General features: G+C 45.2%; 1 protein-coding gene across 2 annotated transcripts in view; it reads left to right on the top strand.

Annotated features, from left to right (window-relative positions):
• Window positions 1–23,484, top strand: part of LOC138971427 (cytoskeleton-associated protein 5-like) — a 118,526-nt gene that overhangs the window by 8,593 nt on the left and 86,449 nt on the right. For both annotated transcript variants that reach the window (XM_070344155.1, XM_070344154.1), the window contains exons 4-14: window positions 70–196; window positions 1,287–1,366; window positions 2,483–2,654; window positions 3,721–3,862; window positions 6,007–6,104; window positions 8,072–8,185; window positions 10,882–10,986; window positions 11,358–11,450; window positions 12,288–12,452; window positions 13,338–13,466; window positions 14,074–14,205. In XM_070344155.1, the coding sequence (XP_070200256.1) occupies window positions 70–196; window positions 1,287–1,366; window positions 2,483–2,654; window positions 3,721–3,862; window positions 6,007–6,104; window positions 8,072–8,185; window positions 10,882–10,986; window positions 11,358–11,450; window positions 12,288–12,452; window positions 13,338–13,466; window positions 14,074–14,205 (1,357 nt within the window). The remainder of the gene's footprint in view (window positions 1–69; window positions 197–1,286; window positions 1,367–2,482; window positions 2,655–3,720; window positions 3,863–6,006; window positions 6,105–8,071; window positions 8,186–10,881; window positions 10,987–11,357; window positions 11,451–12,287; window positions 12,453–13,337; window positions 13,467–14,073; window positions 14,206–23,484) is intronic.

Here is a 23,484-nt window from a genome sequence, read left to right as displayed (position 1 = left end):
AGATCATGCGAGATGCTTAGCAAGTCTTGTAATCTAGGTAATACAGAAATGTTTTTCTATTTGTGACAGGACCATCAACGAAGTGGTGCCGGGTGTGGTGACCAAATGCCTGAATTCCCCAAAGCAGAAGACCAAAGACAAAGGAATGGAGATCATTATGCTCTACATTGAACTGGATAAGCCTGACGTTGTACAGGTAAAATTCTCAGCTATGAGTGCCATATTTTGTCTCCAAAAACAAAGAAAGAAAAAGTTCTTTGTTTTTAATGTTTAATCAATCAATATGAGGCTTATATTGCGCGTATTCCGTGGGTACAGTTCTAAGCGCAGGGATTTTTTATTTTTATTTATTTTTTTATATCGCGCACATATTCAAGGCGCAGGGATTTATTTATGCCATGTGAGATGGAATTTTTTTACACAATACATCACGCATTCACATCGGCCAGCAAATCGCAGCCATTTCGGCGCATATCCTCCTTTTTTACGGCCTATTATTCCAAGTCACACGGGTATTTTGGTGGACATTTTTATCTATGCCTATACAATTTTGCCAGGTAAGACCCTTTTGTCAATCGTGGGATCTTTAACGTGCACACCCCAATGTAGTGTACACAAAGGGACCTCGGTTTTTCGTCTCATCCGAAAGACTAGCATTTGAACCCACCACCTAGGTTAGGAAAGGAGGGAGAAAATTGCTAACGCCCTAACCCAGGGTCGAACTCGCAACCTCTCGCTTCCGAGCGCAAGTGCGTTACCACTCGGCCACCCAGTCAAATTTTGACTAAATGTTTCCACATGTAGACAGGAAATCGAGAGGAGTGTGGTGGTGTATGTGTGTCTGAGTGTGTGTATGTGTAGAGCGATTCAGAGAAAACTACTGGACCGATCTTCATGGGAGTTCCTGCAAATGATATCCCCAGAGTTTTTTTTAATTTTTTTTATAAATGTCTTTGATGACATCATATCCGGCTTTTTGGGAAAGTTAAGGCGGCACCATCCCTCCCTAATTTTTCAATCAAATTGATTGAAATTTGGTTTAAACAATCTTCTTTTTGTGAAGCGCTTTATGCTACTGCGCTATACTTGTGAGTTCAACAGATCAGCGAACCGGCCGCGGGTTATCAGCAAAGCTATTGTGGTAAAATGCCGCAGTGCGTTCAGTTTCATTCTGTGAGTTCGACAGATTGACTAAAGGAATTCATTTCGCTTCACGCAACTTCTTTGTTCTAAAAAACAAACAATTTAAATAATGAATTGGATTGAATCTGTTTTTCTGGTGACAGGAGTGTCTGATGGCTGGTCTGGAGAACAAGAACCCAAAGGTTGTCATTGGCACCATCCAGTGTCTGAGGATGGGTCTCAGGTAGGAATCAGTTGGATGTCACAGCATAGTTGCCTTATGTATTAATCTGAAAATTGAAAATATGCAGGTAAGTTCATTGCCTTTTACCAAGGGTTAGTAATAATAACATTTGTTTTAAATCTGTGATTTTTCAAGTAAGCCTGTTTTATTATGAACGTAATGATGATTTTTGGTGCCGATCGCTGTCTAGCAGTGCATATTTGAATAATATGTTATTGAAGCCTAAAGGGGCTCTACTCACAACAGGGGTTGTGTGCAGACTACTGTCTTTTTAGATACGCATTGCACTGGTTTGTACTTCCAGGCGGACTTTTTCTGGAGTTTCTGTCAGGACTTGGGTTTTAGTGCCTAGCACTAGCAGTATATTTTTATGTTGGGGGTCAGTTGAATATGCCAGTCATTTATTTAAAAAAAAATAAAAAATCGGGGACTTTGGCGCCAAGGTCATTCAGATGAAACCGCTACTGAAGTTTCTGTCAAGACTTGGGTTTTAGTGCCTAGCAGTACACATGTTAGAGGTCAGTTGAACATTCCAGTCGTTTTTATATTCCAGGGACTTTGGCACCAAGGTCATGCAGGTAAAACCGTTACTGAAGTTTCTGTCAGGACTTGGGTTTTGGTGCCTAGCAGTACACATCAATCAATCAATCAATGAGTCTTATATCGCGCATATTCCGTGGGTACAGTTCTAGGCGCTCTGCAGTGATGCCGTGTGAGATGAAATTTTATACGGCCATTAGATTGCAGCCATTTCGGCGCATATTTACCTTTTACGGCCTATTATTCCAAGTCACACGGGTATAGGTAGACAATTATTAACTGTGCCTAAGCAATTTTGCCAGGAAAGACCCTTTTGTCAATCGTGGGATCTTTAACGTGCACACCCAATGTAGTGTACACGGGGGGAGGTTCGGACACCGAAGAGAGTCTGCACACAAAGTTGACTCTGTGAAATAAATTTCCGCCGAACCTGGGATCGAACTCACGCTGACAGCGGCCAACTGAATACAAATCCAGCGCGCTACCAACTGAGCTATATCCCCGCCCCGGGTTTTAGTGCCTAGCAGTACACATGTTAGAGGTCAGTTGAACATTCCAGTCGTTTTTATATTCCAGGGACTTTGGCACCAAGGTCATGCAGGTGAAACCGTTACTGAAGTTTTTGCCCAAGCTGCTGGACGATCGTGACAAGAACGTGCGTGAGGAAACCAAGCAGCTGGTCATTGAGCTCTACAGGTGGATTGGCGGCGCCCTCAAACCGCAGATGAACAACTTCAAACCCATTCAGGTCAGATAAAAACCGAGAGATACATTGTGTTCTTGTGGGTTGTTTTGATTTTGTTTGCCAATTCGAATATTTTTCTTTTCATGTAAACATTGTGTCAGAAATCAGAGGCCCACTCAGACTTTGAGATACTTTAGGCCAAAAAAAAAAAAGGTCTGTTTACGGTAACATAGGCCAAAAAAATAGGGTCGGTAGGTCGGGATTTTTTTTTTTTTTTTTTTTTTTTTTTCCAAAAAACCATATTTTTACGTTATTTTGCACAACAACAACAAAAAAAGATTTGTTTTTCTTCTTTTTTTTCTCCCCCAAATGCCAAAAAAAGTCTAGGGTCGCGCGAAAAAAATAGGGTCGGTCGGGTTACCGTAAACAGACTATTTTTGTTTGTTGGCCTTATAAGCACTCTTGGACTTATACTTTATAAACACTCTCGGATTTGAATGGGTTTCATAATACAGTAGACTTGTTGAGTACTGAGGCTAGAGAGCATATCTTACCAGTGAGTCCAGTATGCTGTCAGCCGAGTTTGCATCTCATGCAGTTGTTTTCCAAGGCAGCTTCTGATCCTAGCATATCCGTCGCGATATAACCTTGAGTGGTTGAAAACGACGTTAAACACCAAATAAAGAAAGAAAGATCCTAGCATATGGTCTGAGAAGAGTGTTATCACAAAAAAGTTGACCATACAGTGTTAGGATAGCTGTGTATCTTACCTGTAAACAGTGGGCATAGTCCCGAACTCTGCGGAAGTGATGTCACATCACCGATGGGAGAGCAACCGTTTGAGATTCACTCAGTGGGATTGTGAACCTCACCTGGGGCTAAATTGGGTTATGGCTGAACCCTGTGTTACACTCAGGCCAGAATGATAATGACAGTTTATATAGCGCGAATCACAGTAACCAATGCTCTCCGCGCTTTGCATATTAACTATGAATAAAAACATACTATGTAAACATCAAATACATATACATTCTAACAAAATAACGTAACAATAAACTTACTGCTAGTGCTACACATTAGCCACTTATGAAGCATTGAATAAGCAGTTTGAAAAATCTGTTTCCTACAGGTTCAAGAGTTTGAAGAGGAGTTTGAGAAGATCACAGGGGGCAAGCCGACACAGTCACGCTTCATGCGTTCCCAGCAAGACCTCAAGACCAAGATGGAGGAACAGGCTTCCGCTGCTGCCAGTGGTGGTGGTGGTGATGATGGTAACCTGCTCTCTGTTTTCCACTATCATTTACAGTGAAACTTCCTTTTTAAGACCAGGGTCGAGGTGCACGAGATAGTTACCAACCGGGTGGGAGCCAGCTGCGTTGTTGAATTGGTTGAAATTGAGATGTGTTGTGATTTCAACGAATCAGAACCCGCGGTTTGTTCTCTCCCGTTTGGTTGGCACCAACTTTCTGCCCTGTTTGTGACTCCCATTGCAGACTTTGCTTCTATTCCCATTTTCAATTCATACCCTCTGTAAACTTACTTCCACTGCCTTCTTCTTCTTCTTCTTCGTCGTTCACTACTTCCACTGCCTTCAGACTCCCTCCTTTTTAAAATCCGATTTTTTTCAGATTATTTTTGGTCTTAACGGGGGTTCTACTGTATGCTCTTCATCTGTTCTTTTGTACAGGTATATTGGGTAGTCAACTGTAAATGATCTGTAGTTTCATGCTCTTATAAAGGTCTGAAAATAAATGTATAAAATACATGTACTGTTATCAGTGTCAATATAATACAATCTAATCCTTTGCTTCCTTCTGTCCCAGGTTTTTTTTTCAAGGCAGGTGGGAGAAATGTTGTTTAAGCTGCAACTTAACTTTGTCAATAACATCAGTAGCTGATGAAAAGAAAAGATAATGTATTTGTTTTTGATCCATTTTAGAATCAGAATGCGGGCGGGGATGTAGCTCAGTCGGTAGCGCGCTGGATTTGTATCCAGTTGGCCGCTGTCAGCGTGAGTTCGTCCCCACGTTCGGCGAGAGATTTATTTCTCAGAGTCAACTTTGTGTGCAGACTCTCCTCGGTGTCCGAACACCCCCGTGTGTACACGCAAGCACAAGACCAAGTGCGCACGAAAAAGATCCTGTAATTCATGTCAGAGTTCGGTGGGTTATAAAAACACGAAAATACCCAGCATGCTTCCTCTGAAAGCGGCGTATGGCTGCCTAAATGGCGGGGTAAAAACGGTCATACACGTAAAAGCCGTGGGAGTTTCAGCCCATGAACGAACAAACAAACAAACAGAATCAGAATGCGATCATGCTTTTGATGTAAGAATTGAACGAAGAAGATGAAGAGGCTAATGATTTCAGCTAGCTTGTAGGGTCTGATTTGTGAAATAGAGCAAATTTATTTGATGGCATTAGACTCTTCTTGTGGAAATGTCAGACCCTGTTGACATGCTAAAATTGCAACAGATATCACTGTCCTGAGGACAGGGTTCGTACAGGTCATGGAAAACCTGGAAAGTCATGGAATTTGATTTTTAATTTTCCAGGCCTGGAAAGTCATGGAATTTCAATTCAAGTCATGGAAAGTCATGGAATTTAACAAAAATAAGAAAGAAAAAAAATTAACCTTTAGCACGCCAGCGGCGATTTTCGTTGCCCAGCCAGCAGCGATTTGCGTCGCCAGCACAAGGCTTGTTCGTATGACCAACTTCTCGTTCGTATTTGCATACAAGAATAACGGTATTTTTAACGGCACTTGAGCCAAAGCGAGGCTCACTTCCTTCCGTTATCTCGTCGTGTCGTCTGCGCTGCATTTGAGTCGGTTTCGTCGAAGTTTTCTGCTTTTGTTTTTGCATCGATAAAGTACTTTAGCGCTTCGACAAGCAAGATGGAGGATGATGAGTTTGAAACTTTCTTTCGAGTTGTTTGTTGACAACAAAAAGTATGCGGAATTGGAACGAATTACCGAGGAAGATCTTCGCCGCAATGAACTGTGTATCGCGGTGAAAAAAATGACAGTTCGTCAAGTCACAGTGACGGTTACGAAACGGAATTTACGAAAGTGCAGATGGATACAAACAGTGGCTGGTCCAGTTTAGTGAAATGACAGGACCCGCAAACATTACCGATAATCTGACTGCGTAGCAAATGCTTGACTTGCTTGTCGAAGAGACACTGCGTAGAAACTGACTCAAACTCAGTGCAAAGCAAGCCAGTGTCAAAACTGGCAGTGACAAGACGTAAAAAGTTTGCGTGTTGGAAATGGCGACCTGTGGATCTAGTCATGGAAAATGTTATTGAGGCTCATGGAAAAGTCATGGAATTTTGTTTCTAAAAACCAGTGGGGACCCTGTGAGGAGGAAAGGTCAGATTTGTCATGGACTGTTTATTAGCTTGTGTTCCAACAGATGCAGAGGAGGAGGCAGCAGAAGAAATTGACCCCTATGAGCTGATGACCGCCGTGGATGTCCTAGCACTGATCCCCAAGGATTTCTATGAAAAGATTGTGAGTTTGGTTTTCTTGTTTAGTTGTTATCTTTCAGTGTAGCGCTGTGCATTATTCTGTCCAACAAACATGATGTTAAACCCATTCATCGCTGATTGGTAGAAAATAAGAAGTGGATCCAGAATACAAATGTAAGGAGACACACTTTAGGATTTTTTTCTCATTGTTTTCTTTTGGGATGTTGCGATTTCGTGTATTTTCTGTTATGGAACATAACTGATCATTTAGCACTTTACTGCAATCCCCAATGCTATAATAAATACACGCATATATGGGTCATTCTCAGAAATGGTGGTACAGTGAGAGTGAGAGGGGTGACACATTTGAAATCATGAAAAAGTAAATTAAAATTATTTCTACCACGACTTTTTTCATCTGAATCTATTCCTGAGACATTAAAGCATTGTTGTATGTCAATAAAAATGGTTTCTATACGTTGGTGTTGTTTTTGTGTGCTTTTCAATTGCGAAGTTCGGCCGTTTCCGGATCGCCGAAGCGTTACACGACTTTCGTGATCAACAATATGTTCAGTCTCATGGCTAAATGCAAACATGCAAACACCAACAAATTACTGCAATCGACAGTCAGGACTTCAGTATTGGACGTAGCAACACATCTTTGCAAAAACTCACGCTGAATTTGAAGTTAGGGGCTTCGAACAAAAAAATTTGAATGTCGTAACGCATCGTTTCCAGACTCGACGCCCGAACATCGGACAGCAATGTGCTCCATGACTTTGCCACATCACGGCTATTTTTAGCTCTTTGGCGCGCAGGAAGTTCGAACAAGAAAATAGTCCTTTGAATCACAGCCAAATATTCACAGAAAACACCAGAATCATATCATTTGCTGAAACTCATGGCGTCGTTTCCTGACCTACGTCACGACTGAAGATGGTTTTTACTAAATAGTCGAGCCTGCAAAGCTTTGTCACAAACTTACACACCGCGGTTGGCGACAATGTAGCGTCGGAAAGATATCGAGTGCAACAGTTTCTCAACGCGCGAAGTTTAGCGGCAACAAAGTAGCCAAGAAGTTCTCGTATCTTCTGATCGTCGATGTTCGACATTCATCAAGTACTTAAAATGGGTAATCTGAACGCAACAGGAACTTTCAACAAATACAGCAAACTCTGACGAATTGTGTTTTGTGTAGTTATTTTGGGTCAGACGGGTTTTGCCGGCAAGAAAGGCCAAACAGTGCAGATTCATGTCTGTCGCACAGGAACCGAAAGTGGTTCAAGCATTTCGTTTCTGTGTTACGACATTCACCTTAGTCAGTTCCAAATGTCATTTTTTTACCAATATTAGTTGAAGTCCTTACCTTTCATAACTAGAATGTGTTGGGTAGAACACAAAAATACTGCAGAACTGATAAAAAATGCACAAAGGATTGAAGGCTTAGGTGGTTTAAAGTTGGAATTTGGTTTCCATGTTACAACATTCATCACGTAAATACAACACTTTAAAACGTCTCTTATTCAGCAACCAATTACTCTTTTTGTCTAATTTTTGCATTATTATGTATAGCAAACAATAGACTTCATAGTAAAAACAATTATTTTGTATTTCTTGACACTTTATTTTTTACTTTGTATGTAACACTTTGTACCACCATTTCTGAGAATGACCCATATATATGTAAGTGAAAAAGTCCTTCTGCCTGTGTTTATAACCTTACCAAACAAAGAAAAAAGACTATGCTAATATGTTGAGTTTTTCATACATTGATGGATGTTGCTTTTCAGTTTCATTTGCCTCTGCACTAACTTAGCTTGTTAAACTTGCTGCTGAAAGATAGATTAAAAGAATGTTCAACCACTGCACAGTTTTGAGAATCTTAAACAAATGATGCAGAACGCTAGTTAAAGATCTGATAAACAAACGTATGCATTTAGAGAGCTTACTTCCCTTTGTTTATCAGATCACTTCTAGTTTTGTTACCCATTTTGTGTTGTTGGATTTTAGGAAGCAAAGAAATGGCAAGAGAGAAAGGAGGCGCTGACAGCCCTTCAGAAGCTGCTGGAATCTCCGAAGATTGAGAATGGAACATATGGAACTCTTGTCAGTGCTCTTCTCAAGGTGAGGGCTTCACACACGCACGCACGTAGCATACACACACACACACACACACACACAAACACATAAGCATACAAATCACAAAATTAAAACAGAGTAAACAGAACTAACATAGCAATAGGACCAAGTCCTTTACATGCTGAAATAGCACACAAGCAACAACAAAAACCCTGGAAGAACGTGCACACATGCATAGCTTCATGGCTAGTTGTTCAGTGTGTCCCTCTGTTAATCGTGGTTTCAAGAACTGATAGTTTGTTATGTGATGCTGATAGCTTCTGCATTCGTCTGCCTAGGGGGCGGGGACGTAGCTCAGTTGGTAGCGCGCTGGCTTTGTAGCCAGTTGGTCGCTATCAGCGTGGGTTCGATCCCCACGTTCGGCGAGAGATTTATTTCTCGGAGTCAACTTTGTGCAGAGTCTCTTCGGTGTCCGAACACCCCTGTGTGCACACATGCGCACGAAAAAGATCCCACGTTCACAGCGAAAGTCTCAGGGCTTGAAAAACACGAAGACACGCATGCATCATCTCTCGTCTCCGATTATCATGATCGTATTTCGATACTTTGACGAGACAAACCCAATGCTGGTGTGTCGAAGAAGACAGCCACAGCGGGCTTGTTCGAATCAAAGTATCACACCATATCTTCAACGTATTACCAATACCTGTCCCAATATAGACCAGTTGGTCTAAGAGGACGTTAAACCCTAATAGTCAGTCAGTCAGTCAGTCAATCTGCCTTGGCGTCAAAGTGTTAAGCCTTAAATTAAAATGGTCCTTAATTCAGTCCGAAGTCGACTTCACGAAGTCTTTTTATCGAAGACTTGGTGCTAAAGTTTTGTATGGCCAGCTTCGCAAAGTATGCTTCTCCATAGACCAAATAGCCTGGACCGCCAACTTGTCACGTGACCCTTCGAGGTTACGACGCTCGACTTTCAGGGGCGCTTAGCGTCCGGTTTGAAAGGCCAGCGATTCGAAGACAGTGAAAAGAAAGCACGCTCCAGTTATTTTTGACAATGGGAGGTGACAATGAACTGAATTTTCCAAAACTCCAAGGTAAACTTAACAAAACTCATCGAAAAACATGTTCCATGTGCACTTTAGCTGAGTTTATTTTAGCATTTTCAGAACTTACCTCGGCAACTTCGTCCATGTTTACAATCGACACCAGATATGACATCCCCCTGATTTCTGAAAGGCCATGAAAGCGTAGGTTCCTAAATGCGAGAGGCCGCTACATCGTAATAGAGAGAAAGAGCGGAGAGAGAGCTAGTTGGCGGTCCAGGATAAATTGTCTATGGCTTTGCATAGTCGACTTCTCCCAGCTAAGGACAGGTTTTCAGCCTCAGGGATGCCACAAAGCTAATGCCGTTGGCCTTGTTTGATTAGTATCCTGTGCAAGAGTATAAACTTTAAACATCAGATTGTCTTCCTCCAAAAAATTCATACTACATGCATAGAGAAGCTCATGCTTTCTTTTTGATGTTTTATTGTTGGTAAATGTTTCTTCAACAGTCACAAGTTTACCTGTTAAGGAAAGATTCAAAACCAGAAAGACTGTTAATGACACTGAATACTAATGTTCCAAAACCAGAAAGACTGTTAATGACACTGAATACTAATGTTCCAAAACCAGAAAGACTGTTAATGACACTGAATACTAATGTTCCAAAACCAGAAAGACTGTTAATGACACTGAATACTAATGTTCCAAAACCAGAAAGACTGTTAATGACACTGAATACTAATGTTCCAAAACCAGAAAGACTGTTAATGACACTGAATACTAATGTTCCAAAACCAGAAAGACTGTTAATGACACTGAATACTAATGTTCCAAAACCAGAAAGACTGTTAATGACACTGAATACTAATGTTCCAAAACCAGAAAGACTGTTAATGACACTGAATACTAATGTTCCAAAACCAGAAAGACTGCTAATGACACTGAATACTAATGTTCCAAAACCAGACAGACTGTTAATGACACTGACTACTAATGTTCCAAAACCAGAAAGACTGCTAATGACACTGAATACTAATGTTCCAAAAACAGAAAGACTGTTAATGACACTGAATACTAATGTTCCAAAAACAGAAAGACTGCTAATGACACTGAATACTAATGTTCCAAAAACAGAAAGACTGCTAATGACACTGAATACTAATGTTCCAAAACCAGAAAGACTGTTAATGACACTGAATACTAATGTTCCAAAAACCAGAAAGACTGCTAATGACACTGAATACTAATGTTCCAAAACCAGAAAGACTGTTAATGACACTGAATACTAATGTTCCAAAAACAGAAAGACTGCTATGCTAATGACACTGAATACTAATGTTCCAAAAACAGAAAGACTGCTAATGACACTGAATACTAATGTTCCAAAAACAGAAAGACTGCTAATGACACTGAATACTAATGTTCCAAAAACAGAAAGACTGCTAATGACACTGAATACTAATGTTCCAAAATTCAGAATAAAATTAAAACAACAAAAATTACCTACCAGTACCATTCTTGTTTTTTGAATTTACCTATTTAGGATTTGTATAGTACATTATACTCTTGTGTGCGTACTTTAACTTTTGAACTCATGTGCAGTATGCTGGCTAAACAACAGGAAGTGTGGCAGCTTTGGGACATCATAGATAACACCACAGGCTGATGAGAGTTGTTAATGATATATTGTGCAGGTGCTCGGCAAGGATGCCAACGTGATGCTTGTGGCGCAGGGTGCTCAGTGTCTGACAGGGTTGGCCAAAGGACTGCGCAAAAACTTCTCAATTTATGCTACACAGGTGAGCAAGCATGATTGGTAAGATTCAGAACAGAAAAATCAGTATTTGAAAACCCTTGTGTTTGCCTTCAACCGGGGGAAAAAAAGCCGTTATTTCGGCAGACCTGTCAAAGTTTTAGTTTTTTGTAGGGAAAGGCGAGGCCTAGGACTGCCTGAATCTTCTGAAAATTGTCGAAACATTTATGTCCTGTTCAAAAAATGTACGGGGGGGGGGGGGGGGGGATGGGATCAGAGCAACATTCCTGGTAGTAGGCCAATGTTGTTTCTGGGATATTTCTTAGGATTGAATTACAAAATGAATTGTATAATTATGTTGGTTGTAAGTGTTGCTGCAGCATGGAGTCTTAACTGAGTGTCCAATATGTATTGCAGACTATGGGTGTGACTCTGGAAAAGTTCAAGGAGAAGAAGCAAATGGTTGTAACAGCCTTGAGGGATCTCAGTGATGCTGTGTCCATGTCGGGGGTGAGTGAGATTCGTTGTCAGTAGTATACATCTTTTCCTTTAACGTCTTCGTCTTTCTGTGTGGTTTTTTGTTTGTGTATCTCAGATTTTCATTGAATGTATTTAGCTCTGGAATGCCGTGTAAGCAATTCGAGGAGTATGTCCCTGAGTTGACTGCTTTTTCTCTCTCTGCTTTCTTTATTTCTCCTCTCCGTCTCTTCTGTTGGAGGAATACGTTCATTCTGTCTCTCTCTTCACTTTTTATTTTCCCTCTACCCTGTTTGAGAATTCGTTTCTACACTGTGGGACTTATGCATGTATTTGTGCTGTTTCACACTTGCACAGCATCTTAAAACCCAGGGCTGAGGTGCACGAGAAAGTTACCACCCAAAGGGGAGCCAGCCGCAGTGTTGGATTGGTTGAATCTGAGATTTGTTGTGATTTCAACGAATCAGAAACCGCAGTTTGTTCTCTCCTGTTTGGGTGGCACCCACCTTTGGTTTGTGCAACTCAGGCCAGGGCTCCCACTTTTTGGTGAATTTTGCATATTTCTGTGAAATGTAAAAAATAAAAAAAATAATCAAAGACCTTTTAATGTTGCACCTTTGGAGTGTTAATATCGAATGTTCTGTGAACCCTAAAGAATATCAAGGATTTGTAATTTTCTTCAGTAAGAGCCATAAAAACAAACCAAAACATAGTACAGATATTGCATTTTGCTGATACGTGGAAATCATGAACAGAGTGATTATGTTTTTACAGGTATCCTTGGAAGCGCTGATCATGAACAAAGTGATTTTGTTTTCTCAGGTATTCTTGGAAGCGATGATCATGAACAGAGTGATTTTGTTTTCACAGGTATCTTTGGAAGCACTGATGGAGGACTTGCTGGCAGCCCTGGACAACAAGAACCCCAACATCAAAGCAGAGACGGCGCTGTTCATCAGTCGCTGCTTTGCTCGCTCCACCCAGGCCACGCTGCCCAAGAAGATACTGAAGGCCTTCTGTGCAGCTCTTCTCAAGGTGGGTTGTGTACCTCTCTGATCTGATTGCCTCTTTGTCTCTTCTTCTTCTTCGCTCATGGGCTGAAACTGCCATGTTCACTTTTTTTTTGCATGAGTGGGGTTTTACGTGTATGACCGTTATTACACCGCCATTCAGGCAGACATACGCCGCTTTCGGGGGAAGCATGCTGGGTATTTTCATGTTTCTATAATGCAGCCATCATTCTGAATGGCTTTCAAAATGTCTTAGAAGTGTGCAACTGTATTATGTTGCCAATGTGTATGTGTTGTTTGTGTGTGTGTGTTGTTCGTGTGTGTGTGTGTGTGTGTGTGAGCGCTGTGCTCCAATATATACATTGTGCACATTCTTAGTGCAGTGGTTATTAATCTTGATCCGCCCTTTCATTCCCAGAAGGAAATTTGTATTCGTCATGTTGAGATTTTTGTATTACTAGATTACTCTTTACATTGTCTAGATAGTTTTTAGCTTGGTACAGTGTATGACAAAAAGAGTGGATGGCGTTCGATCAAAGCTTGTCTATGGCAGAAGACTATGAATGTATGGTACATGGAAATATGCATAAAATTATAACTGTTTGGTGCAGGAATTTATGTTACAAAGCAAATTGTAATAGTACTAATACAGGTACATGTATTCTGGTATTTCTTGAAGGTTTTCAGGATTTATCTGTGTTAGCTGTAGATAAGTAGTCACCACTTATTAAGATCTTTCCGTAATGTTGAAATTGGAATGGGTATGTCTAAACAGCTTGTGTATTTTTTGTGTGTGCAATTTTCTGTTTGCTTAACAGTCTCTGATTAGAATAAATTAAATTCCTTTCAATTAACCATCACTGTGACATGTTAAAACATTTTGAACTGGATTTTGTTGTTGTTGTTGCAGACAATCAACGATCCGGAGCTTACAGTGAGAGATGCATCGTTTGAAGCGCTGGGTGTGGCGATGAAGGCTGTGTCAGAAAAACATGTCATGCCTTTCCTTGCTGACGTAGACCCGATCAAAATGCAGAAGGTAGGACTTTGCCCTCATGGTGGTTGATGCCTTAATAGTGTATCGGGTGTGTGTTGAGCATGGGTAAGTGCATGTGTGTGTTGGTTTTGGGGAGAAGGCTGTTCTGAGTTAACTGTTAATCAAATTACACCAATTTTGTTGTTGAATTGATGACATGAGGAATGCCTTACAATCAGAGCTTAAACAATCACCGTGTTGGGTGGTCTTTCGAGACAGCGTATTGGACAGTGTGTTTGTTAACGCAGTTCAATGCGCACTTCATGGAATAAATGTGGATAAAAGGTCAAATTCACCAGAAAACTTTCCCCACATGGCTCCTTAAATAGTGGTTAGCACACCTATAACTATTAATGAAAGCACAACCACTTTTACTTTGCCGATAGGCGGGAGAGGATGTTCATCATTTATCCTGATTGATTGGCTCAGGGTTTGGAAACATGAATACACACATGCATAAACATTTTTTTTAAAGGGTAGCGTCGTACTGTATGGCAGCTGGCTTTCCGCAGTGAGAAAGTAGCCCGAATTTCCATGAGGGTAACCTCACACGACTATATGAAATCTTATCCTTATCTTATCCTTATCCTTCTGCTTTTGACCTTTATAGATCCAAGAGAAATGCCAGAGTGCAGTCCTGCTGAACGCCAAAGGAGAACCTCGAGCAGGAAGTGGAGGGGGGGAAGCGGCCAAGAAAAACGAACCCAAGCCCGTGGCCAGACCGAGCTCCTCCAAAACAGCTGTGAGTGTTTAATTTGTGTCCTTTAACGTTAACACCTTTTGATGTGCATTCTGTTACGTACAATGTTTTTTCACAAACCTCTCGTCGTGTATTCAGCACTGTTGTTTCTTTTTCACATGATTGCAACACTTGATTTATTAGTGTTTCTCCTTTCTTTTTTTTAAATGGGAGAGGTTGTTTTTAAGTTAAATAGTTGGAATTCTGTTTTTATTATTTACATTTTTTTTTAAATTGATGTTTGCATGGTTCTATCACATACGTAAATACTGGAAATTAGTTACTCGCATACTTTTGACAGTTTCTAGCTCTAACATCAGTCAGACTTGACAGGACAATTCATGAATTTATATAAAAAAAAGACAACTCTCATTCAGTGATTCACTGTTTATAAACAGAAGTTGCAGTTGGCCCTAGCTTCTTTGCCATGGCATTTATCTCAACTGTAGTACATTGTACGGTCTTTGTGTGTAGCGAACAATCTTTTCAAAGTGTCTGAAATGTTACTGCTTCAGTGCTTGTCAGGAGAATAGTTAACGCAAGTTTAAAAAGTCAGTTTTGACTCATCGATGTTGTGTCCTATTGTTGTTGCTATATTTTTATATTTATGATTTGGTGTCTGTTTCATTAAAATATTTTGTGAATTCACAGTCAATATAACACTTACCTCGACAGTACTATTCTTGCACATTATCTATTATAGGCCGAAAAAATTGGACAAAACGCTGCGTGGGTACAATTATCTCCCATAACCATGCGCCACCGTGGATCCCAAGCACTGTCTGAGTGCTTCCCCCTTACAGGATGTAGGTGGCGCGTCCTCTTTCTTTTTTCGCGCGTGACAGTAGGCTGTGTTTCTGCTGCGCTCCCGGATTATTTTGGATTCTAGAGTCTTCTTTTCTGTGTGGATTACCACCTGTTGGATTTTTGTGTGTTATTCCACTTCTGGCTTGAGGCTACGTTGTTTTTCTTCCAACTTGTGCCTCCGTTGTTGTGTGGCGGACTCGGCGTGCCTACCGTCCTACTTCGTGGTGACCGGTCGTCTGCTTCTCGTTTCGCCTCATTCACTTGAGTATTGACCTAATTTTCTTTGAATTTTGTTAATTCTCGATTTTTTAAGGGTACGTACAGGGCGAGGTAGGATGTCTCGTCTTGTTTTGGGCTCTGGTTCTACGGAACCAGAGTCTGCCGGGGGCAACCCTTCTCCGGGCGCACAGCGTCATGTTTTGCGCACGGACAGGGGGACCTTTCGGCGCTCCGACTCTCCCTCCCCAAACGCTTTGCGTTTGCGGCGAGGGAGGGCGGAGAAAGCCTGTTTGAGCAAGCTCAATGCGAGCTTGCTCAAACAGGCTGGGCTTGAACCTGGGACTTCGGGCGGGGCTGCGCCGTCGAAGGTTCGGGGAAGGTCGAGGGGAAAGAAAAAGCTTCTTTCTCCTTCTCCTTCCGTGGAACACGCTTCCCCCCCTTCGACGCCGTTGTCCGGCCCTCAGTCTCAGGCTTCAGCTTCTCCCGGTTTCAAGCCTGGGGGGAAGGTTTCCTTCTCCTCCCTGGCTCGAATCCGGGGGCGGGTCGATTCCCAACCCTCTTTGGGGGTTGGTGAATCTGATCTAGGGGCTACGGGAGAGACTCAGGTTTCGACTTCTTTCTTTTCCGGTGCCTCTCCTGTGCCCTCCTCGGTTTCCACCGCTGTGGAAACCAGGAGGGACACGGGTCCTCCTCTGAACTCCCTCGCTGGGTCGTCTACTGCTGTTTCGACAGTAGTCTCGGACTCATGGGGGGGGAGATCGGAGGAGATGACGGGGTCTATGAATTCCCTCCCCGCTGGGGTTGGGATGCGAATTGACCCCGTTCAGGGCGGTCCTGTGGGGGCAGGGGTTTCAGGCTTCGTGCCTACGACCACTGCTACTACGGTTCCCTCTGACGTCCGTGTGACTGGTGGCTGTCCCTCTATGAAACGCTCCGGCCGACTAGTTACTGGACGTGGAGGTGTTCGACAGAACGTGGTACTTCTGTCGAATGGTCAGGGCGACGGGAACATTGTTTCTGTTGCTCAGACCGACACCTCCGACCGGACCGTCTTGACCCCACGCCATTCCTTAGCGTCTGGTGTTCGGGTGACGGATGGTCCGGACCAAGGGTCCGGAACGGTCCAGGCTTACGGGTCGGGATCGAACCGGACCCACGGGTCCCGACTGGACTTGACCTCCGGGTTTGGTCCGGACGGGACCCATGGTACGGGACCGTACCGGACCTTAGGGTCCGGTGCGGGACAGTACCTCTGGCCCTTGCCGGACCCCCGGACCTACGGGTCCGGATGGTACGGTACGGGACCAGTGGTCCGGTCGGGACCGGACCACCCGACCACCTCTGTTGGTCCGGGTGGTCTGGCACCGAACCGGAACACACCGGACCCCCGGACCTACGGGTCCGGATGGTACGGTACGGGACCAGTGGTCCGGTCGGGACCGGACCACCCGACCACCTCTGTTGGTCCGGGTGGTCTGGCACCGAACCGGAACACACCGGACCACCGGACCTACGGGTCCGGGTGGTACGGTGTTTCCACGTCCGGACCGAACCACCCGAACACTTTTGTGGGTACGGATGGTTCTGTGCCGAACGGGACCTCCGGATGGTACGGGACTGGACCGGACCACCGGACCGGACCGGAACACCGGACCACCCGACCGGACCGGATCGGCACCCCCGACAGGACCGGACCATTTCTTTTCTGATCAGACCCGATGGGTCCCTGTTCAGTCTATAAATGGCGGGGGTTCGTTGGCTGGACTGACCCAACAGTCGCAGGGTTTTTGTTGTTCTCTCCCTTCGGCTGCTGGAGACGTTTCGTCTTTGGGGCAGGGGTCTTCGCGGCCTCTTGCTTCAGTGGGCGTTTCGTCACAGCCTACTTCATCACTTTCGGCTCCTCCCCCTCAAGCTTCCTACACTCCTGCTGTTGAGGAGTTGTCGGGAAGTGAAGAGGAGAGTGAGTCAGAGGACGATGGGGAGGAGGATCAGGGTCGCCCTGAGGTTAACACTGATCCTCTACCCTTGCCGGTTTCTGATGGAACTTCCGAAGCTATGCTTCGTACTTTCCAACAGTACATGACAGACATCACGCGGCGTCTTGACGCCACGGATGCCTCTCTTAAGCGTCTGTCGTCTAGTGTTCCCAACCCTTCGGTTGACACACAGGACGTGGAGTCTGAGGACGAGAGGCAGGAGGCTCTCCCTCGCACAGCTAGAAGGACGTTTGAACAGTTTCAGGACGTCCTTCCCTCCGACGCCCTCTCGTCCTTGGAGTCCGCTTCGGCCCGGGCGCGGGAGGCACACGCCGCGTCTGCTGGCGGCTCGTTTTATGAACGATCCGGCCGCCAGCAATTCGCGTTCCACCCTAGTCTTAGTGCCACGGTGGAAGCGGCAGCACATCGCCTGAGGAGTACAGATTCACGTGCGAACGCGACCTATGTTCCTCGGGAGGACGCGGATTCAGTGCCGTGCTTTCCTTCGGGAGGCGCACCTCCACTGTTTCCTCGTGTCCAATCTGTTTCGTCCCTCCCTTTTCCCTTTGACTCTCGAACTCTCCCTTTCCAGACTTCGAGTGTTCAGGGTGGGGCTGACGGTGATGTGTTCGTTGGGGAGGTGCCTTCGGTCAAGAAGGTGGAACTGAGCTCTGCTTCGTTCCACAATCTTGAGGCCACCGTTTCTTCCATTGTCGAGGCCCAATCACAGGCCTTGACATGGATGAGCACGCTGTCCACACTGTTGGACCCTCCCGATCGGGCAGAGTCCGATTCCACTCGGGTCCTTGACACGGTTCGAGTGGATCGGGCTTTGCATGCCGTGCGATCGTGCGTGACGACTGCGGCAGAATTGGCCATTGGAACACGGGTCCACTTGTTGGCCCTGTTCCGTGATCATTTTCTGGCTACTTCTTTAGTGCCTCCGGATATGAGGAAGAGTCTGAGGAACACGTTTCCTCAGCCTTCTTCCCTCTTTCATCCGGGCACTGTCCGTTCTGTGGTGGAGTCCACACGCCAGAGGAACACTGATTCTCTGATGGTTGGCCTCGCTGCTTCGGCGACGTCGGCGGGGAGTAAGAGAAGTGCTACAGTCACCTCCAGCTCCCAGCCTCAGAAGAAGAAGAAGAAGAAGCCAGTTTCACTGCCTCCTTCTTCCTCCTCTCAGGCGCCTGTCGCGTTCCCCCCTGCGGCCCCGGCTTCTCGTGCTCCCAAGCGCAAGAAGAAGGGTGCTCAGACAGGTAAGGGTAAGCAGCACCACCAGGGGGGTGGTCGCAAGCCTGCGCCTGCCCGCCAGCAGAATTTTCAGTGAGTCCCGGCCCTACGTTGACGCCCCCTCAAGTTGCCCCTCTTTCGTCCGTCGGTTCCCTTTTTCGGGCCCGCGACATGTGGGGCAGACTGGTCTCCAACCAGTTTATCTTGAGGGTGGTGGGGTCGGGGTTTTCTCTACCGCTGTCGTCACAACCTCCATTGTCCGCTCTACCTTTGACGTTCCCCCCTCCTCGAGACCCTGCCAGATGGCAGGCTCTTCAAGACGAGGTGAACTCGTTGGTCGAGAAGAAGGCTGTCTACCCCCTTTCTCAGCCTTCTCCGGGGTTCTACTCCCGCCTGTTCACCGTCCCCAAAAAGGACGGCAGGTTCAGGCCGGTGTTGGACCTCTCCACCTTGAACTTGTACCTTCGCAGGTGCAAGTTCAAGATGGAAACCCCTTCGTCGGTCCGGTTGGCCATCCGGCCAAACGATTGGGCCACGTCTGTGGACCTCCAGGATGCTTACTTCCACATCCTGGTGGCCCCGGGGTACCGACATCTGCTCCGGTTTGTTTGGGAGGGCACAGTGTTCGAGTTTCGGGCCCTCCCATTCGGCCTGTCCTTGGCCCCGCTGATTTTTACAAAGGTGGTCAAGGAGCTGGCGGCGTTGGTCAGAGCTCAGGGTGTGCGTCTGCGTCAATATTTGGACGATTGGCTCACCCTGGCCCAGTCTCGCGATCAATGCCTCCAACACACCCGGCAGGTCCTGGACCGGACCCATGCCTTGGGGTTCCAGATACAGTGGCACAAGTCGGACCTCGTGCCAGCCCAGCAGTTTTGCTACTTGGGGATGGCGTTCGACACAGTGCTTTACACTGTGTCTCCCTCCCCGGACAGAATCCTCTCCCTGAGGCGAAAGATCCTCTCCATTCAGGCTTGCCGCGCTGTTCCTCACAGACGGCTGGCGGAACTGTTGGGTTCCATGGAGTCTGTCGCTCTGCTGCTGCCCCTTGCAAGGCTACACAAACGTCCCCTGCAACGGGCAGTAGCAGATCGGACTTCCAGGCCTCTCGATTACACCGAGTTGGTCCAGATCGGGCCTTGGTTTCACGAGGCTGTAGTCCAATGGCTGGACCCGATCTGGCTCAACTCTGCGGTGCCTATCCAACCGAGACGGCCGTCTCTCTTCCTGTACACCGACGCTTCTACGCGGGGTTGGGGGGCCCACCTGGACCTGCACGAGGCCCAGGGGGTCTGGACCCAGGAGGAGTCCCTCCTACACATCAACTTTCTAGAGTTGGAGGCGGTTCGTCGGGCTCTGCTGGAGTTTCGCCTCCTGATTCGGGATCAGGATGTGTTGGTCCACGGGGACAACACCACATGCCTAGCTTACCTTCGCCACCAGGGGGGCACCAATTCTCGGTCCCTCTCCCTGTTGGCGGAGGAGATTCTGCTCTGGTGCCAGACCAATCAGGTCCGGATGTCAGTCCAATTCGTTCCGGGGAAACTGAACGCCCTGGCCGACATTCTCAGTCGGGGCGATCAGGTTCTCCCCACAGAATGGACCATCGCTCACAACGTTCTACGGCGTCTGTGGGCAAGGTGGGACCGTCCTCTGATCGATCTGTTCGCAACTCGATTCAGCGCTCGGCTTCCCAGGTACGTCAGCCCCTTTCGAGACACGAATGCGTTCCACGTGGACGCATTCACTCTCTCGTGGAGGCTCCTCGATGCTTACGCCTATCCCCCGACATCTCTGATTCCGAGGGTACTGGCAAAGTATCTGCAGGAACGGCCAAGACTGATTTTGGTCGCGCCTTACTGGCCAACAGCTCCGTGGTTTCCAGATCTTCGCGGTCTCACCCACGTAGACCCTCTACCTCTGAATCTGGACGGGGGAAGTCTGCTCCAGCCTCGATCAGGCCTCCCTCATCCACGTCCAGAGAGTCTGTGCTTGACCGCATGGCTCTTGTGCGCTCCAAACTGCTTGCACTAGGATTGCACAAGAGTTCAGTAGAGTTTTCCTTGAACGCTAAGAGGCGATCAACTAATCAGCTCTACGACTTACGCTGGAGAGCTTGGGCCTCCTTCGCCTTGTCCAAGGGGATAAAGCCGCTTTATCCCTCAACACAGGACTTGGCCAACTTCCTGGTGGAAGTGTATCAAAAGAAGAGTCTTTCTTCTAAGACTCTTCTTGGATACAAATCTGCCATCACTTCCACGATTGCGGCTGCTACTGGTCGCAGACCTGAACACTTGATCAGTTCCTCCCTCATCGCTAATGTCCTTTCGGGTATTAGCAATGCAGCGGTGTCTAAACCTCGGGTTTCATTTCCCAAGTGGGATGTCTTCCTGGTTCTCAAACTCCTGCGTAGCAAGGAGTTTGAACCCCTGGCAGGCATTAGTATCAAGTTCCTGACTTTTAAGACTGTGTTCCTCATCGCTTTAGCCACTTGCCGTAGACTCAGTGGTATTCAAGCTTTGAGTGGCCTGGAATTTGACATTGAGTTCACCACACATCAGGTGACGTTGGCTTTCCTACCAGACTTTCGAGCCAAGAATCAGAATGCCTCGGAGTTGTCCAAACCAGTAGTCATTCAAGCCTTGGCTCCCACTCTTGAACATGATGACCCTGATCGCTTCCTCTGCCCAGTACGTGCCCTTAGAGTGTACCTGGATAGAACACGTAGCTTTCGGTCTTCTAAGCGGTCACTGTTTGTCTCGCTTAATCCGAAGTACCAATCGGATATTTCTAGACAAACTTTAGCTCGTTGGCTGACCTTGCTTATCAAACAGGCTTATGTTCATGCTCAAGTGGATGTGGTCCCTGACATCAGGGCACACGAGATTCGGGCTATCGGCTCCTCGTTGGCGCACGTGCGGGGTGCCTCGCTCCAAAGCATAATGGCGGTCGCGTTCTGGAAGACTCCAGCCACGTTTATTAACCACTATATGCGAGACTTTTCCAGTCTCAGGCTTGACCAGTCGTATGGCATTGCCAAAGCAGTGGTTGCCAGCATGGTCACGTCAGTCTAAGGTATTTTTCTTGGGTATATTTTCTTTTACGGTAGTACTGTTCGAAAATTGCCTGGGTATCTTAATCCTTGGATTTAAGTGATTTTGATTAAGGAGTTTAATACTCTACATATCACCCTCACACCACTCTGGTATTCTGTGCAAGAATAGTACTGTCGAGGTAAGTGTTATATTGACTGTAAGGCTTCTTTTTAAGCCTACTGTCTATATGATACTTACCGAGACAGTACTATTAGAGTTTCCCTCCCGCCTCCCCTCTTGATATGTTATGGGCTTTTTGAGGGTCTGCAGCTCATAAAGAAAGAGGACGCGCCACCTACATCCTGTAAGGGGGAAGCACTCAGACAGTGCTTGGGATCCACGGTGGCGCATGGTTATGGGAGATAATTGTACCCACGCAGCGTTTTGTCCAATTTTTTCGGCCTATAATAGATAATGTGCAAGAATAGTACTGTCTCGGTAAGTATCATATAGACAGTAGGCTTAAAAAGAAGCCTTACAGTTTCTTTTCTATTTAGATATCGCATATTTGTCACTTTTGTGTTTGATTTTGAGATTTGTTTCAAAACTATTATCTTCACTTTGATTTTCTGGTCACCTTGATATAATCTGCTGATCTGTCTCTTAGATCTGTTGTTTAATTGCAAGATGCTGCTCCCATTTTCATGAAACAATATTACAATTTACGTATTCACAACTAAACATTACTGGAGTGTTTCATATATATTCAGTGTTACTTTCTATTAAAATTAGATTACTCTAAAATGCAGCAAAAAACTGACTTAACGTCGTCAACCAAATGTTATTCTCTCAGGGTATTTTTACGTATTTTTTAGAATTATCATACTTTCAATTCTGTCGTAGTGAGGAGAATAGTGTTGTATAGTTTCAGGGGATGAAGATAAGCTTTATACAAAGCCCTCCCATGAAAGTAGGAGAATAAGACAGAGAAGCACTTCCAGCTGTTAAAACTCTTATGGTCAAAGTCAGAGAAATGTGAACATAAACAAATGCCTGTACACTGGAACCCCGCCTTTTAAGACCTAAAAATATCTCAGAAAATCAGGTCTTATAAAGGAGGGGATCTTGAAATGGAGGTAGATGTAAAGAGACTATGAACTGAAAATCAACAAAAATCAGGTCTTATAAAGGAGGGGATCTTGAAATGGAGGTAGATGTACAGAGACTATGATATGAACTGAAAATAAAAACAAGTCGCGTAAGGCGAAAATACAATATTTAGTCAAGTAGCTGTCGAACTCACAGAATGAAACTGAACGCAATGCCATTAAATTACATATTCCTACTCCGAATCACATGTAGCATTGACACAATCGGAGATGCTAGGTTCTGAAAAGGCTAACCGTCTAAGGGAAGCAACCCCAACCACAAAAAGTGTAAACGTAGCCATGGTAATGATCATACACCCGGGGAGTTACCTCCCATCGTGCATGCCATGTCACTACTGCTACTGAACACGTGGTTCATATCATTCGACCTTACAGCTTTCGAGGGAGCAGGTTGTTGTTTTTTGGGCTCCCCTGTGGCTGCGCTGTTTGGTGTTGTTTTGACACCCACCGGCCACGTTACCGTCTATCTTGCCTCCTGCTTCGTAGTTGGTGAGCTCTTTCCATTTTGGTCATTATTTTGACAGGAAATTTGTTGTAGTTGCTGATTTTCGTCCGTGTTTGGACCTGTGATATTTCAGTGACTACTGTTGGCCGCCATTTTTGTTGTCAGCATGAGTTGACAGATTTTTGTGGCTAGGCCGATGTATTTTGGAGGTAAACGTAATTTTACCTTCTTACTTGCTTGCTGCTTTGTTTAGTTGGTAAGCTTGTTCCTTCTTGTCTTTGGTTTGACAGGAATTTATCTATAGTTGCTGACTTTTTGTCCGTTTGGACTCCTAAATGCGTTTCAGTAACTTATCTTGTGGCCGCCACTTTCGGTTGCTCAGCTTTCCTGACAGCTTATTT

The sequence above is a fragment of the Littorina saxatilis genome, linkage group LG7, assembly GCF_037325665.1.
Source record: "Littorina saxatilis isolate snail1 linkage group LG7, US_GU_Lsax_2.0, whole genome shotgun sequence".
Taxonomy (NCBI): Eukaryota; Metazoa; Mollusca; class Gastropoda; order Littorinimorpha; family Littorinidae; genus Littorina; species Littorina saxatilis.
This window is presented reverse-complemented; position numbering and strand designations above follow the sequence as displayed.